Source organism: Scophthalmus maximus, chromosome 19, assembly GCF_022379125.1.
Source record: "Scophthalmus maximus strain ysfricsl-2021 chromosome 19, ASM2237912v1, whole genome shotgun sequence".
NCBI lineage: Eukaryota > Metazoa > Chordata > Actinopteri > Pleuronectiformes > Scophthalmidae > Scophthalmus > Scophthalmus maximus.
In genome coordinates, this window is record NC_061533.1 from 12,577,389 (window position 1) to 12,594,566 (window position 17,178).

Genomic DNA, 17,178 nt, shown 5'->3' on the forward strand with positions numbered 1-17,178 from the left:
AATGCGACGTACAAACACCGCGAGTTTCGACGCACACGGTGTGCGACGTATGTGTGCGACCCATTCATCTAATGCAAAGAAATTAGTTCCTTCCTTCGTTGTTTTGATATTACGCTCGAAAGCTAACTGCTATGATGGTTTCTCTGAAGCGAGAAAGAGAGGCTGAGGTGGACGACGATGACAGCGAAGACGGAGGTACGTGTATTTACTTCTAACGTTTGCACATTACTTCATTAGCCGATGGCTACGTTACTCGCAGCTAGCTGAAAGGGCGTTCGTTTTTGGTCACTAGTTTTGCTGACCACAGAGGCGGCTCGCACAATGTCTCTTTATTTTTGTTTTAAAATGCTGAAAAAAATGCACCGCCCTTCCAGCGCACCCTGTGTATCAAACCCACCCTCTCCTAACGAACTAAACGCTAGGCTAGGCTAACTTTGTGTTAAGCTAATTTTAATTTTTACTCTGCTTGTTGTGTTTCCCTTTCATGATGCAGTGGTTGCTAAAATAGGTCGAGGACGTGTAGCAGAAGACCGAAGGAGCCGCCACTGCCCTTATCTTGACACCATCAACAGGTAAGATAAAGTTGAGCATGCAGTGCTAATGTTAGTGCTAAATGTTAGCCGGCTCAGTCGTCCTCCATAGACTCGCAGCTGATACAGTTTTGTCTGCTATTCCTCCAGGAGTGTGTTGGACTTTGATTTCGAGAAGCTGTGCTCCATCTCTCTGTCCCACATCAATGTCTACGCTTGCCTTATATGTGGGAAATATTTCCAAGGTTGGTGAATAATCTGAGATTTCAACGTGGTCAAACACTTTTTGTTGTTTTTTGCTGAGACTGATTTACGCATGTATGCTTCATTGCAGGTCGAGGCCTAAAGTCCCATGCTTACACTCATAGTGTACAGTTTACCCATCATGTGTTCCTCAACCTGCACACTCTCAAGTTTTATTGTCTGCCAGACAACTATGAGATCATCGACTCTTCACTAGAAGACATCACTGTGAGTACAACCACAGAGTTATGTCCTGATCATGTTTTATGCTGCTTGTGATACTTGACCTTTGCATAAATGTTTATATCAATGCAATTTTAAATTTCAATCTGAAGGAGACTGACTTTAAAGTGGAGAAATGAATGGTGCAATATAGATATTATGCTCTTAATTGGTATATTTGACTGTTTGGTTATTATTACATCAGGGTAATATTGAATGTTGCACTTTTCTGGTGTGAAATGTTACATCACAGCTAGATCACACTGATATTGGTCTAGCTGTTCTTGCAAAATTCAGAGAGAAATAAATGAGTACACATGATTGGCATAAATGACACAAATGCTCTTAAAGAATGTTGTTTTAAAGCACTAATTATGATATTGTGACATGCAATACTAAAATATTATATTGTAAATACATGCACATTTAAACTCTTAGTATTTTCAAACTCTAGTTTTTGTGTCAGTAATTTTTTGAAACTTCTTTTTCTACAGTATGTGCTAAAGCCAACTTTCACCAAGCAGCACATTGCAGGACTGGACAAGCAAGGCAAACTGTACCGAGCCTACGATGGTACGACATACCTGCCAGGCATTGTAGGGCTCAACAACATCAAAGCCAATGACTACGCCAATGTGGTGTTGCAGGTAGGAACATTTGCCACAGTGGACCAGTGGAACTTTTTAATTTTTTTTAGACAATACCAGATGTTTGATATTTGCTCCTTTTAATTTAGGCTTTTTCCAATGTACCACCTTTGCGAAACTACTTTCTGGAAGAGGAAAACTACAGAGGAATCCGCAGGCCACCGGGCGACATCATGTTCCTCTTGGTGCAGAGGTTTGGTGAGCTGATGCGCAAACTTTGGAATCCAAGAAACTTCAAGGCCCATGTTTCCCCTCACGAGATGCTGCAGGCTGTGGTGCTGTGCAGCAAGAAGAACTTTCAAATTACCAAGCAGGGTACGATTTGTTACAGATTACATTACTAGAGTGGGAGTTAGGGATGTGCTGCTCCATGGTGAATACTGTAGTTTGTGGATCTCAATATTTGTTTTCTTTTCTGCAGGAGATGCTGTTGACTTCATGACATGGTTCTTGAATGCTCTACATGGTGCTCTTGGAGGCACAAAGAAAAAGCCATGTAAGCAGGAGAAGAATTTGCAATGTATAATCCAAACTTTTAGATCATAATATCTATAGACAATTGGCATGTTAATTGTAAAGAGTTGATGAACTAATTGGAATGCAATTTTGTATTAAATTAATTTACAATTTCTTTTTTGCTTATTTTTACAACAATGGTAACTAATCTTTGTCCTCATGTCTTTCTTCCATTGTAAGCAATCATTACGAAAGCATTTCAAGGCTCCATGCGTATCTTCTCCAAGAAACTTCCACACCCAGATTTAGTAAGTGTACTTGTTTTTGAACACGTTAATTGACACTTATGGACCATATGAATCAACTTACTAATAATGAAATGAGATTATGAGTATGTATTTTTAACAAAGTGCTTGACCAGAAGCTCAGATATGAGGATAAGTGCAGAGAGAATATGATTTTTCACATGCCCTCAAATGCACCTCTCCCAACAAAGTAAATAAATGATTGACCATGTGTGCTATTTTTGGTTGAATTCCTGTGAAAACATAATTTAGATTTAAAATTGCAAATATGTTTTTGTTTTTTTCAATTTTCCAGCCACCAGAGGAGAAAGAGGCTCTGCTTGTGACAGAGGAATACCAGGAACAGATGTCTGAGTCTACCTTCCTGTTTCTGACGCTTGACCTCCCAACAGCACCACTGTACAAGGATGAGAAAGAGCAGCTTATAATCCCGCAGGTCCCTCTCTTCAACATCCTGGGCAAATTCACTGGCAGCACAGAGAAGGTACAGATCCCTTCACATCCTGTTGTCTTTGATTGATCAAATGCAAGTGTTACAACGTTACAATGCAGTTGTCTTTAATAAAAAAGATTTTCTGGGCATAGACTGGATTGTAATGTTCTGGCACAAAATCTTTCACAAAGTGTGTACTCGCTGCATCACCTTTCATCAGGTGTCACAGGTATTAATAATAATTCCAAATACAATATCTCTGCTCACTTTCCCATCTCATTTTTATTCAGGAATACAAAACCTACAAAGAGAATTTTCTTAAAAGGTTCCAGTTGACCAAACTTCCTCCGTACCTCATTTTCTGCATTAAAAGATTCACCAAGAACAACTTCTTTGTGGAAAAGAACCCGACAATTGTCAACTTCCCAATCACGTAAGTGCTGCACAAATACTGTAAGGTGAAGTATGTAGGCTTTTATTCAAAGTGTTAACAAGATTAAAGAATTGTCAGTAGTGTATAATGTAAACCCTTAAAAAAAAAAAGAAGAAGTGAAGTCATGGTTTTGTGTATTTTGTCTTCATGTAGAAATATGTTTGTGTTATCACTTTGTATTTGCTTCAATAGGAACGTAGACCTTCGGGAGTACTTGACAGAAGAAGCTCAAGTTACAGAGAAGAACACAACTTATGACCTCGTCGCCAACGTAGTGCATGATGGGAAGCCCACTGAGGGAGCGTACAGAATACATGTTCTCCATCATGTAGGTTGAAGGCAGCTGTTTCTGAAATGAGCCTGATTTCTTGTATCGCTTAACAACTTAAGAGAAGCATTCAATTATATTCATGGGTTTAAATGTTGGTGCTGACCATATGGTATAATGTCTCTGTGTTTAATCAGGGAACTGGCAAGTGGTATGAAATGCAGGACCTGCAGGTGATTGACATTCTCCCCCAGATGATCACACTGTCAGAGGCTTACATCCAGGCAAGTCCTCCCACTCATTTGTGTGTTTGTTTTTGAGTTTGAAAAATTTTGTTGAGGAGCCTTGGCTCCATATGTTTCTATTGAACAAGGATTGACAAAAATAACTTATCACCTTTCATCTGCTGGCATTCACACTGCAATTGTTGTTTGACAGTTGGAGCTTTGAATTATTAGCTGTTGTGATATGGAGTAAAAAAAAAATAGGCCAGTGTTACTCATTTCCAGTCAGAAACACTATAAGTTGATGCTAAATTTGCAAATTTATAAAAAATATAATAAAATATACAAAATCTTAATTTAAATGTATTTAATTACTGTGCAATGATAATTTTGCAAGGATATTCATTAAAAAAACAACGTAAATACATATTTCTTACGATCAAATAAAGAGCCAGGTCAGGCCTCCCCGAAGAGCTCCAAGAAAGTATTAAATTAATCTGTTTTAAATGTTGGCAGCTTTCAAAAACCTGTATTAGCCTAATTGTATTAATTGATTTATAATTAAAAATGGTCTTTCAATACAACAGATTGCCCTATATTGCAGATTTGCACTGTGCTCATTTTGATTTTTTTTCTCACTTTCCTAGATCTGGAAGAGACAAGGATGTGGCGATGAAACAAACAACCACACAGACGTGTAAGTTAGGCAGGATTTTCTTCTTCAGGGTGATTTGCAAGAAGACTTGGGTATTTAATTGATTGAAAACAACAACAGAGAATAATATGAGAGTGGCAAGAGAGCGTCAAGGATTTTCTTTAAAGCCACAAAATTGTTTCCATGTTTTTTTCCCCACCATTTTATCTTTTTACTATGTGGAGGTTTCTAAATAAACAAGCTCCAGGACATGTCTGGAATAATCAGTTGTCCAAACTGTCTTTAATACATAGTGAGAGTTCATTTTACAGCTAACATTTTTCACATTCATAATGGCATGTTGTAATATACACACTTGACAAAACTGCCTCAGAAACTGATATTTCACTCTGAATCCCAGCCCAAATCTCATGACAAATCACTTCATGCAAACCAAAATATTTCATGATGAACCTTCATGGCTAATTGAAATAGGATGAGATTAATTATTTCCCGAAAAAGTAAAAAAAAAAAAAGTAAGTAAAGTGCATTACATATATAAAACAAAGTGTAAATAAGTGTAATATTTTGTAAAAACAAAGAAATACACGACTTAAGTGCTGCAATCAATTTGGTTCATTCTTCTTCCATGTTTCTCACAGAAGACCTGGTTCTGTAGAGGATAAATACACAAACACAAATAACTGACAGTATTATGTTAAATGGTATAATAATTGTATAAGTAATACCGGGGTGGGGGTGTAGTAGAGACTACATTACTGTTCGCCAGTGCTTTTTCAGATGATGGGACTTACCTGTGCATCACTGTCATCAGTTAAACTAACAATATGGTGGCCGATCACAGCGGCGCTTTCCCAGCTGCTCCAGCTTCTTTGAGGCAACACACAGATCCGCTCTCTGCAGGACAGATCAACCAGACCACCGAATAAGTGCACAGACATTTACGTGGCTAAACTGTTCATGGTTGGTGTCGCCTGGACAAGGGCTCATCATGCTGCAGTTTATAATGTTAGTAAGTCAACTAATGATTGTACATTCTTTAGTCACCAAAATAAGTGTGTTGCTGTAAGTGATGGTACAATTCACATCAGTAAGCGAGGTAATTTCACCTCTAGCGACAGTGGTGACAAATCGCCTTGTGGATCCGTAATACTGTATAAAAACTCAATATCATTAATATTTGCTGTTTGTGCATCTATAGAAATAGGTCATTGTACATATGACTTGAAAAAAATCTTACTTCACAAGCATGAGGAACATCCATCTGATTTCCCAAAACCTTTTGCAGTCGGGAGCCATAGATTTTTGAGAAAGCATTGCACTGAAAAGAACAAAAGAGTAAATAGTTTTTCATTTTTCTTTTCTTAGTTAGCCTGATAAAAACCTCTAGGTAATAAACAATGAGTGTCCATATGTCCTATTATAAAGACATATATCAACAACTTAAAAGATAAGTAAAGATAAGACTTTATTAATCCCACACAGGGTAATTCACTCAAAATCACAGAAGCAACAAGAGTCTAAGAAGGCACCAGGGATGAGGTTGAAAAGTAACAATCTAAAATAAAAATTGAAGAAAAAACTATGCGTATACATTTTATATGCGAAAGTGCAAGTATTGCCTTATGAATGAAGGCCAACGCATTGGTTTGGATTTGAAGTTAAAAAAAGAGGTAATAATATTCACATTTATCACAGGGTGATAAATAATTGCACAGGTGTGGTGGATATAGATAGAAATATAAAGTACAGACGATTATAATGAAATACAGTGTGGCAGGACAGTAGTGTAGAAGTAGTTTGTTATGATTGTAGACATAAGTTATAAGATGAGTAACTATGTAACATAAGTGTGGAAAGAATTGATATGTTGGGAGTATTTTGGAGTATTAGTAGTAGTAGTAAAGGGCGAACCTTAGGGATGGCATTGGGGTGACGGACACACACAGACTGCAGGAAAGAGGAAGTCTCAGGTTCGGTGGAGTTGGGACCCAAATGCAGTCGGCTCAGCACAGCCAGTGTGCGGCACGACTCACAGTCTGAAGGGAGGTTCACCTCTGGGGAAATGGGCCAGGTGTTAATTTGGTGGGGAGGTGTGAGGTTCAGGTCTAACCTATAAACAAACAATGACCTAATATATTCATGAAGAACATGTGACTGACCTGGAAGAAGCTGCTCCTCAAACAAACAGAGGTGCAAAAGAGTACATATTGTGTGAGGTGCAGCAGACAATAACAGGAATTCAACTATCTGTACGCCGTATTTGCTGACAAAATCATCACATTGGTCCTTGTAGCTCTGAGGTAGAAGATAACAGACTTCTCCCATGAGCTTCATTAGAGTATCCTGGAGGGCAAGACAGAGAAGACAGTGACATTAGCATTGTGTGTATGTTGGTGAAACACACACGCCTCAAGCACAATACACTGACATGGAAAAGAAAGTCACCTCAGTCATGTTTTTGGGCAATAGGGTCTCCAGTTTCTTCATGATAAACAAACACAGGGTGCAAGCTGGGTCGAACTTCTCCTAGAGAGAGGATTAGCTGATAAAAGGGCCATTCATGTAATACAAACATTGATTATTTTACATTCCACTTCTGCTTTCTCATACTAACATAGCTGCTGATGGCTGTGCCAACTGCAGCACTGGATATGTCTTTGTTGGTGGCATGGTGGGGAAGTTTGAGCTCTTCTTCCTCCTTGTGGGCAGCACAAAGTCCAAAAGCCATGCAGGTCTCACCTGGCTTCTACAAAAACACATTTGACATTAAAAACTCATCACTGAAGGCCATTACTGTCTTAAAGGAAGCGTAAATAGAGGCTAAACTCACCAGGTGACCAGGGGTTTGCAGCAGCACTTTGGGCAAATATGACCTGACCTGCGAATCACACTCTGATGCCTGTGCACTTGGGAAGTGCTGGCAGAGAGCATGCAATGTTTCATATACAGTCTCCTGCAAAGGCACAGTAGTTAGTGAAATGTTGTTAGTTTTTTTGAGAACAGTTAATTATGTTCAAACTAACACCCATTTTCTCTCTAAAGTACAAAGTAAGCACATGTCAAATAGCTGGTCAAACCAAAATGTTAATATATAAAAGTCACATATTCAGTGCCCTGTCATGTATAATATTGGAATTTCTCTCAGTTGAAGGTTTATGATGGACCACTACATTTCCATAAACATCCATTTTAGGATATCACAGGGATCCCAGCTGCTGGTTGTGGATGCCATTCTTTCTGAGTTGACCCATTCCACAAACCCACGAGGTCAGTAAAGTGACGTTACAGTGGATCAAACAAGATCCCCACCTTGGTGTCTCTGCTGGAGATCATGTTGGCGGACAGCTGGAGGACCTGTCTGCATTCTGAACACGTGTCCGGAGTCTGACGAGGAGAGGCCACGGTGAGATGATTTGTCGTCACGAGCACAGTCACGTCAAAGCAATTAAATCCAAACAAAGCACGACATTGTCAATGTTTTCTGTCGCCGTGCACACTTTTCAAGTACAGTGAGGTGAAATATTTGTTGCTGAAGCCCTGAGATCAATTTGACTTAAACCTTAACTTACCCCCCCCCCCACAAAAAAGAATAATAATACAAACATGCACAACGAGAGAACGCCAAGAGACTTAAGTGTTTTATCAGTGTTATTCCGTTAAGAGAAGGCTCATGCAGTAGGTCTGTGTAAATATTATTTTGAAATGAATATTGCTGATATGTAAGATAAAAGTCAGGATTACCAGAGATCCCGGTTTGATGAATGACAATGGGTCTATGAGGAACCTGCAGTCTCCTGTACACACACACACACACACACACACACACACACACACACACACACACACACAGAGGAATGATAACAACGGTAAAAAAAAATGAAATAGTTCAGCATCGGTCAGAAAAGCGTGGCGATTGTATGTTGTCATATTCCCACAATAGCGGGCAGATCGATGATGACATCAGAATGAACGGCGTCCGGTCAGGTGACACGAACGTCTCTAACATGAAACCTTCGTCTTACCGGGACACAGAGAGGCCGCGAGCATCGCGAGCACGAAGCCAGACGCTGACATGTTGAGGCGGAGCAGGAACCGATGAACACAGATAAACACCGAGACTGGTCCAGTGCGACTGTCTGGGTCGGGCCGGAAATACAGGTCGATCGTCCCACCCAATCAGAATGGTAGACGTAGAGCGCAGGCGCAGTGGAGCAAATCATTGAAACAATAAACGGATAAATATAAACTGACACTGATCTCCACCCTGGGATCAGTGTATGAAATATAGTCATCGTTTATTTAAAAAAACCAAAACAAAACATGCTGCATTTCTAGGCCAGGCATTGCATGTTGTCTGGTCTATGGTCGGCTCTACGCCAAGAAGGATTATGCCTGAATTTATTTGTAATTCTTACTGATATTAAGTCGACAACTCATAGTGAAATGAAAATAACAGTTCATGAAGACTTCTGACCTATAGATGGCAGCAGAGCAGAAAACATATACAGGGATGGATCTAGATCGCCCCCTACAGAATGACGTTTGTTGCAAAGAGTCATGCAAAAATTGAAGTAAATTTAGTCATTCGTCAAGAAATATGTGTGCTCAAATGTAATGTGAGACACTCATCGAACGTGAGGAAAAAACAGAATGAGAAAAAACACTAGGCATAAAAGTAAAAAAGAGACAAAAAATAATCACACATGATAGATGGTACATATGTCACAACTGTAGGTAAACTATGAAGTGATGCCAAAAATATTTACACCGTGGACAGTGTGTTAAACAAGAGAGAGTTCATCAAGCTGAGTGTCTCTGTGACGGACCACAGAGGCTACAGAGTTGTTTTCTTTCTTTTTGTTTTTTTCTAGCTCCAGTGACCAACTCCTTTCATTTCCTCAACAACAACACATCACACAGAAACGTCTACTTTGCCTTCAGACACTACAGCATTTATTAACAGACAGACTGAAACCTGAACTGGTTTGCCCTTAAGAAGGTCAAGAGTGATCTATTAGATTGTGCATTTCTCTTTTTTCCTTGTTGCATATATAAGATTTTTTTTTTAAACATGAGTGCACGCATGCATTTACACCTTTTAATTACTTTAGTCTTTAATTGTGTAGCCACAAAAGCTTTTAAATTATTTTTTTAATGTAACTTTTTTCAAACATGTTCTCTGTGTCACATCGTTGTCATATCCAAGCAGCCTTTCTGCAAATGGAAATCCTTATCTCCTCAACTAAATGTATTTACTGTAATTGCAAACACTGCAAAATTTGAAAGTGGATTGTTTCTTTCAACTATCATCTTATCATTTGTCCACTGATCCATTTCTCCAAAAATTGTAAAGTTAAAACATTATTCAATCGATACTCTCATTTGATTGTGAATTTAGAATGTATGTGCCACAGTGACGTAGATATAGACCAGGCCTTCCCGGCAAAACAACAACAGATAAGTGTCTCTGATTTTTGTCAACCATGATCACTGCATTCCTTTTCCACCAAGCCAAAGCATTTCCTTGAACGACACATAACCTGTCTGCCTGGTATCAATTACTCTTTGATACTTCCTCCAAACAACACAAACAGTGTTTAACAATGCAGGGGATCTTCTCACTTATGTTCTGCCCTTTAAAAACTGCAAATGGAGCGAGTCAGCTCAGGGAGGAGCCTCGAGAAGGAATAAAACTTTCCAGCCAAACATCACACAGTTTCCCGGATGTAAAGTGTACTCCACAGTAATTGATAATAACCAGACATCCATAAAACACGCTGTGTATAATAGATCTATAACTTTGGCATAAATAGTTTCTAGCATTTTTTGATAAAATCTAAAATACTATATAGGCTCATCATTAGTTGTAGTGTTATTAATTAAAGACAAGGAGAGAGACAGCACTGTTTATTACTGTTAATTACACCCTATAATTATGAATTATGGAGACCACACGTCTCCAAAAAGTAATTATTCTTGCATTACGAATCACTGTCTAGACAATCACTAATTGACTCTAACAATCAGGTACTTTAGCCTTAAAACTCCAACAAGGAACAACAACCAGGCTTTTTACATGACGCAACATGGTTCATCTGCCCGCCATACCAGTTTACCAGTCCAGCACTGATCTAGATCTGTTAGTGGCTTGTCAGGAACAGGTAACAGAACCACATGCCTCAATGAATGCCAGGATCTACCCATTGTTTTTTAATAATAGATGACTATTTTGGCCTTTGAGGAAACTGGCAACATTTAATAAAAAGGAAATGCAGAGTTGGGAAATAACCAAACAATTACTTTAAAAAAGTTGGGTAAAAGACAATAAATTGAAAGATGGATTGGGATGGAAGGTATGAATTAAAAGCCAGTCAGACAGTGAAAGGTAAAATGTAAGTTAAAAGATGTCATCATTCAGATCATCGGATGGGTTGTTCGAACAGCTTTGGAGCAAAAGAGCTAAAAGATGGCTCATTTAAGGTTTTAGTCCTGCACTGCAGAAATTCAGAAGCAAATTTGATGAGAAATGGAGGGGCCTTCAGAGGTCAGAATTAACAGTAACTCACTGATACCTACCTAACTTTTTCAGGTGGGGAGCACAAAATAGGGAGAACTATATTGCTCAATGTTTCACTGAGATCTCCTCAAACCTAAGGCTGCCTGTCTGATGTGGTGGTGAGCAACACTGGAAGAGCCCAGGGAACTGTCCTGTTACCATTTCTGTTCACCCTCTACACCGCAGACTTCTAACTCAACTCAGGAACATGCCATTTCCAGAAGATCTTAGACGACTCCTCCATTGTCGGTTGCATCACAGGTGATGAGGAGAGCAGTACAGAAGCCGGGTTGAGAACTTAGGATGGAGCAAGTTTAGCCACAGACTCATTCAGCCGATAAACGTGTCGACCCAGAATATCCCAAACGGGGAATGAAGGCTCATCTTATCTTATCTTATGTTAGTTACAAAGCATTTTATTGGGGATTAGTTGAACCGCTGGATTCTGCAAGTGTCCTGTTAAACGTGTCCATTTACTTTTGACCATTGTCAAACAAAGATGCATCAGATACCACCAAGGGGTGTGTCCTGTCACAGAAAGTACTCTCTCTTTAAATAGTCAATAAATTGTTGTTAATTGCACTGACTCCTGAAAGCGGCTGGAGGACCAAACTGCGGCTTGCGGGACATCACAGGTACTGAGGTCAAGCTTTTTGTCTAACTCTTAAACTTTCATATAGTGATTCTTCACACTTGTAAATAGCTAATTTAATTCATATTGTGGTATCCATGCACTCCTGTGTATATTTCTTAGAACGGTTGTTTGGATAATGGCAGGACTTTGTCTTTTGCAGAGATGAAGTGGTTTTCGTACCTGATAGCTGCAGGTTTTTTCCTCTGTTTGGAAAGCCATGTGAATGCTGGTGAGTATTACATCTATAAAATAGAATAAGTAAAATAAAATGAAATACAACAACACAACAAAAACATGAATATGTGGAATGACAATGTATACCTGAAACAAAACAAAAAACAAAGCTCAACTCAACAGATATATTTTTTGCCATCAGAATCATGTTTGAGCAGAGATGTCATTGAAAAAGCTGTGACTGAAGCCAAGGCCACTGTGGACTCGGCTTATGAGTACTCAAGAAAAGAGTGAGTGTACAAATGTGGTGAATTGCTGCAGAAGTTCTGAAGTGTTATTAAAGTACATGGCAAACATAAATGTAAAAAGATGTATTCAAACTATAAATTATATGCCATCAGTCGCAGTGCAATTTAAGTGCTTCCGTATCTGACATCTCCACACGTTCCAGGAGCATCGACCGTGTGAGGAGGAATGCAGCGAGTCCTTCAGACGTCCTGCGACTCCTGAAGCAGCCTGCTGGGCAGACCCGTAATGCTGTGCGTGCTGCAGACTACATGAATATTGCTGTGACGCTGCTCAAGAGGTCTCTGGAAAAACGTCAAAAACGCTCCATCAATGCCACTGGTGTGTATCCATAGTTGAAATTTTCATACAGTTGGCTTCAACATCATCAGTTAGTTATCTAATAAGTTTCTCCCTTGCCTTTCTGAATTAGATCTGATCTCTAAAATGGATCTGCAGGTCGTCGCTGACCTGACAGGCTGCTCCCCCCGACATCGAGTCCCTTCTTGCAAGACGACTCCCAATTTAGACAAGTTTCGCACAGCAAGTAGTGTCTGCAACAACAGGTGAGGCAGCTGATGAGTAAAGATTAATGGAAGGACCAGGAAGAGAACAAGTCACAAGCATGTCCTTCTCTTCATTTCATTTCTCAGATAAATACGCTACATCCATGTGCAAGATGAGCAGAAAAAAAAATAATGGATTTATTTTTTCTTAGAAAAAACCCTCGGTTGGGGTCCGCCAACACACCTTTTACCCGCTGGCTTCCTGCTGAATACCAGGATTATATCTCTCTTCCCAAAGGCTGGGACCCTAGGAAAAGGGTCAACAAACGTTTTCTACCATTGGTACAGTATTTATTCTATTCAAAGTATACAATATACCGGACAAAGTGGGTGAAAAGTGCTCTGGTAAAGAAGACAGAAGCTTACAACATACAGAACAGTAACAAACTGAACATTTAGTTACATCTGTAGTGCTTTAGGTTTTTCTTGAGTTTTACAAAATGTATAATTCTAATCTACCAAGATACTGATTGTTTACATCGAATCTCCAGGTAAGAGTAGTGTCCAACCGCATTCTGCGAACAGCTAATGCTGATGTGGAGAGCGACCCACTCTACACTCACCTGGTGACCATCTTCGGCCAGTGGACTGACCATGACCTGACCTTCACTCCTCACTCTCCTGTCATCCGCTCATTCAGTAATGGTATTAACTGTGACAAGAGCTGCGAACGCACAGAGCCCTGTTTCCCCATCCAGGTCAGTTTTATTGCATCACACAAGAAAAGACATGGATACCCCATATGCACGCACGCACGCACGCACGCACGCACACACACACACACACACACACACACACACACACACACACACACACACACACACACACACACACACACACAAAAACACACACACACACACACACACACACACACACACACACACACACACACACACACACACACTGAATGTTGCAGCTTCTTGTGTCATCAAAACAGATTCCCAGGAGTGACCCTCGATTCACAAACCGAGAGGAGTGTATACCCTTCTTCCGTTCAGCAGCAGCTTGTGGTTCTGGCAACACAGGCCACATCTTTGGCGGAAGCAATGTCCGTCAGCAGATGAACTCAATCACAGCTTTCATTGACGTGGGCCAGGTGTATGGTTCAGATGATACCAAAGCTCGGTTCCTCCGTAACCTCACCACAGATCAGGGCCTTTTAAGGGTCAACACACGGTACACTGACAACGGCCGTGAACTCCTGCCCTTCACCAACATGGGTGCCAACCTGTGTGCGACACGAGCTCGCATTACCAACAACACCAGTGTTGAGGAGGTGCCCTGCTTTCTGGCTGGTGAGTGGAAGCAAAAACATTGACATACAAAAGTACATTGCAAGCATCAACCACACATCATGGCTGTGGTTATTAAAAAGAGCCTTCTGCTTTGTCTCCCAGGTGATGAGCGCTCAAATGAGAACATTGGCCTGACCTCTCTACACACACTGTTGATGCGTGAACACAACCGTCTGGTACGTGCACTGGCCAAACTCAATCCTCAGTGGGACGGAGAGAGACTCTACCAGGAGGCCCGCAAGATCATGGCAGGCTACTTCCAGGTTAGAGATGGGCTTATCCGCATGAAGAGCAAAAATCTTGCATTAATGATTGGGTTGTTTCATTGTTGTTTCTTTTTTGCTTTAAGGTTATCACCTTCAGAGACTACCTGTACCACATTGTCGGTCCAGACTTTCAAAAGAAGCTGTCCACCTATCCTGGATATGATGAAAATGTGGACCCCAGCATCTCCAATGTGTTTGCTACAGCTGCCTACCGATTTGCTCACCTGATGGTTCAGCCATTCATGTTCCGTCTTGATGAGAAATACCAGGAGCACCGTGATTACCCGAGCCCGCTCCTGCACAAAGCCTTTTTCACACCATGGAGGGTCGTTTTTGAAGGTACGGCCAAGATCCTCAACCTGTTAATATTCACCTCAATGGAAAATAAGTGACAGCTTAACCCCTTTGCCCAGGCGCTCAGTAGATTGCGGTTTGCAACTTAACCACCAAATGCCGCCAGTAAACTACAAAAATGACAGACTGGGGCTTTAAAGCCATGTAAAGTCCAAGGTGTATAATATTTTACTTGCTCCCTGACAGGAGAGCTTTTAGCTGTCAGGGCTGTGGCTGTTACTATTGGTACCAAAACGGATGGATTATCAAACCAAAACATTGAACAGAAAGCAGCTCAAAACCACAATGAGATGCAAAGTGGGGGCATGATTCTCTGAAGTATCAGCAGCACTAGATTACCATGATCTTAACTGATGAGTTAATTAAATAATGCTATCAATAATTTAACTAAAAATAGTCCATATTAAATTGTCTCTTGTGCTCCTTAGGTGGTTTGGACCCAATCCTGCGGGGACTGGCGGGTCGCCAGGCCAAGCTAAACACACAGAATAACATGATGAGTGATGAGCTGAGGGAGAGACTGTTTAAATTCTCCACTGAGCTGGCGCTGGATCTGGCCTCTCTCAACATGCAGAGAGGCAGAGACCATGGACTCCCTGGTATTACTTTGAATCAATCTTTCTATGTTTTTTTCTCTCTGGGGTGTTGTCCCCACCATTTAGAGAACCAAAACTTTGTTCTAGTCTCAAACTGTGTGTTCCGCTTTAGGTTACAACAAATGGCGCAAGTTCTGTGGGCTGACACAACCACAAAATCGGAGACAACTGGCAACAGTGCTGCAAAATGATAGACTGGCCAGGAACCTAATTGCTCTCTACGGCAGACCAGACAACATTGATGTGTGGCTGGGAGGAGTGGCTGAGCCGTTTGTCCGTGGTGGTAGAGTGGGACCCCTGTTTGCCTGTCTTATTTCCACTCAGTTCCAGAGAATCCGCCAGGGAGACAGGTAAGCAGACAGGGAGCAGACCTGAAAGGTCATCACCGACAAACACTGACAGACATGTGCATAAGATGTGGAGATAACTGATTGGGTTAACCACAGTTTTAGACATTAACAAACTGTCAATTTCAGACTTTGGTGGGAGAACAAGAATGTCTTCACTGAAGCTCAGAGGGAGTCCCTGAAGGACACATCACTTGCCCGCATCATCTGTGACAACACTGGCATCACTGAAGTACCAGAGGAGCCCTTCCAGTACAGGCCCAGAGGGTCCCGTTACACTCGATGCAGAAGAATCCCTGCTTTTGACCTCAGTCCATGGAGGGAGAATATTGTGTAGAAATCTTGCTGTGGACAGCTTCATCTGTACATCTTTCATCACACTCAAAACATTAATGATATATATCTGCTGTGTATTGCTATGTACTTGTATTTTTCTAATCTAATGAACATAAATGTGAACCATCTGTTACTTTCTAGGCAAGGCAAGGCAAGGCAAGGCAAGGCAAGTTTATTTGTATCACACATTTCAACTAAAAGGCAAGTACTTTACATTAAACATTAAAAGCATTGGGGGGGTTAGCTCACTTAGTAGCGCCGGCGCCCTATGTGCAGAGGCTTGAGTCCTCCTGCAGAGACCACGGGTTTTACTCCGACCCTGGCCCCTTTGCTGCATGTCTTCCCCCACTCTCTCCCCCTTCACGCTGAATACTGTCCTGTCAAATAAAGGCTTAAAAAAAAAAAAGTGTTTTGAAGAAACACATATAAAATGACATTGAAATACAAGCATTAAAAAGAGAAAACAAAAACATGCTAAAGTAGAAGAACACAGGGAATAAAATTTACAGTGCAGTTCAAGAAATGTATTAATAGTTTATTTACTGGAAGGCAGCGACAAACAGAAAAATCTAGTCTTTTTAAGTCTTGATTTTAAAGAACAGAGATGCAGCAGACTGCAGTTTTCCGGGAATGTGTTACAGATATGTGGAGCATATAAAACTGAATCGCCATGTTTAGTTCTGACTTCGGGCATAGTCCCTGTCTTTTAAATAGGATTCAAACCAGTTTAATTCTGTGCCAGACAGTCCCAGACAGTTTTCCAGTCGGTCTAGTAAAATGTTGTGATCGACCTTTTCGAATGCAGCACTGAGATCCAGTGAAACCAACACTGAAACTCTGCCATTGTCTGTGTTTTAGATATGTATAAGATTTACATCAGCTCAAGTGTAGCACAGTATATGAGAGATTCTCATTAACAGCTATGACTCTTTCTTTAAATTTTATGACACTAATTCTGGTGAAGATATCATTTTTTATTCTGTACAACACTAAAACGAGGAGAAAATAAATGACTACACAGCATATTGGAGTCTTCCTGTCTTGGTCTAAAAATATTGAATAAAAAAATAATAAAACACTATACAAAAATACTAATCAACAACATCATGTCAAAGTTGAATATTAGTTGAGTAGAAATGCTCCCTTGGGAGTATGTTTTATGCTTGCATTGTGCATCTGCTGTCATACCCGCGTGTGTGGTTTGTACTTGCTTGCAAAGTTTTGAAACTAAATAAAAGCCATATTATTCCGTCAAACAGCCTGAGGCCTGGCAAAATGGTTCCTTCCAACTGGTAATTACTTGGCAAACCTGGCCTGGATCAAAACTTTTCTTTAAAATTAAATGAAGTA

At 40.5% G+C, this 17,178-nt stretch overlaps 3 protein-coding genes across 5 annotated transcripts; 2 read left to right on the forward strand and 1 right to left on the reverse strand.

The window, feature by feature from the left end:
* Positions 1 to 6: 6 nt before the first annotated feature.
* Positions 7 to 4,679, forward strand: usp39 (ubiquitin specific peptidase 39). Its single transcript, XM_035640033.2, has 13 exons — positions 7 to 195; positions 494 to 572; positions 681 to 775; positions 865 to 1,001; positions 1,490 to 1,642; positions 1,732 to 1,957; positions 2,064 to 2,138; positions 2,339 to 2,406; positions 2,699 to 2,887; positions 3,127 to 3,269; positions 3,462 to 3,597; positions 3,735 to 3,821; positions 4,409 to 4,679. Exons 1-13 carry the CDS (start codon positions 132 to 134, stop codon positions 4,460 to 4,462), a joined length of 1,506 nt encoding a protein of 501 aa, XP_035495926.1. The 5' UTR covers positions 7 to 131; the 3' UTR covers positions 4,463 to 4,679.
* On the reverse strand, positions 4,460 to 8,603 carry sftpbb (surfactant protein Bb). 3 transcript variants are annotated; one of them, XM_035640036.1, is made up of 11 exons: positions 8,442 to 8,602; positions 8,161 to 8,213; positions 7,729 to 7,803; positions 7,250 to 7,372; positions 7,034 to 7,162; positions 6,865 to 6,945; positions 6,579 to 6,762; positions 6,331 to 6,473; positions 5,657 to 5,737; positions 5,211 to 5,313; positions 4,460 to 5,068 (listed from the first exon to the last, which is right to left on the reverse strand). In XM_035640036.1, exons 1-10 carry the CDS (start codon positions 8,491 to 8,493, stop codon positions 5,236 to 5,238), a joined length of 999 nt encoding a protein of 332 aa, XP_035495929.1. In that variant the 5' UTR covers positions 8,494 to 8,602; the 3' UTR covers positions 4,460 to 5,068; positions 5,211 to 5,235. The 3 variants fall into 3 exon arrangements, with proteins under 3 accessions (XP_035495929.1, XP_035495927.1, XP_047185144.1); XM_035640034.1 differs by having other exon boundaries at positions 7,034 to 7,165; XM_047329188.1 differs by having other exon boundaries at positions 6,331 to 6,762; positions 7,034 to 7,165; positions 8,442 to 8,603.
* Positions 8,604 to 11,532: 2,929 nt separating this feature from the next.
* LOC118313990 (eosinophil peroxidase-like) lies at positions 11,533 to 16,853 on the forward strand. Its single transcript, XM_035640032.1, has 13 exons — positions 11,533 to 11,610; positions 11,770 to 11,838; positions 11,986 to 12,073; positions 12,235 to 12,410; positions 12,502 to 12,634; positions 12,787 to 12,916; positions 13,126 to 13,332; positions 13,572 to 13,929; positions 14,032 to 14,192; positions 14,279 to 14,534; positions 14,978 to 15,148; positions 15,258 to 15,495; positions 15,622 to 16,853. The coding sequence occupies exons 2-13, from the start codon at positions 11,772 to 11,774 to the stop codon at positions 15,827 to 15,829; spliced, it is 2,193 nt and encodes a 730-aa protein (XP_035495925.1). The 5' UTR covers positions 11,533 to 11,610; positions 11,770 to 11,771; the 3' UTR covers positions 15,830 to 16,853.
* The last annotated feature ends 325 nt before the right edge of the window (positions 16,854 to 17,178 follow it).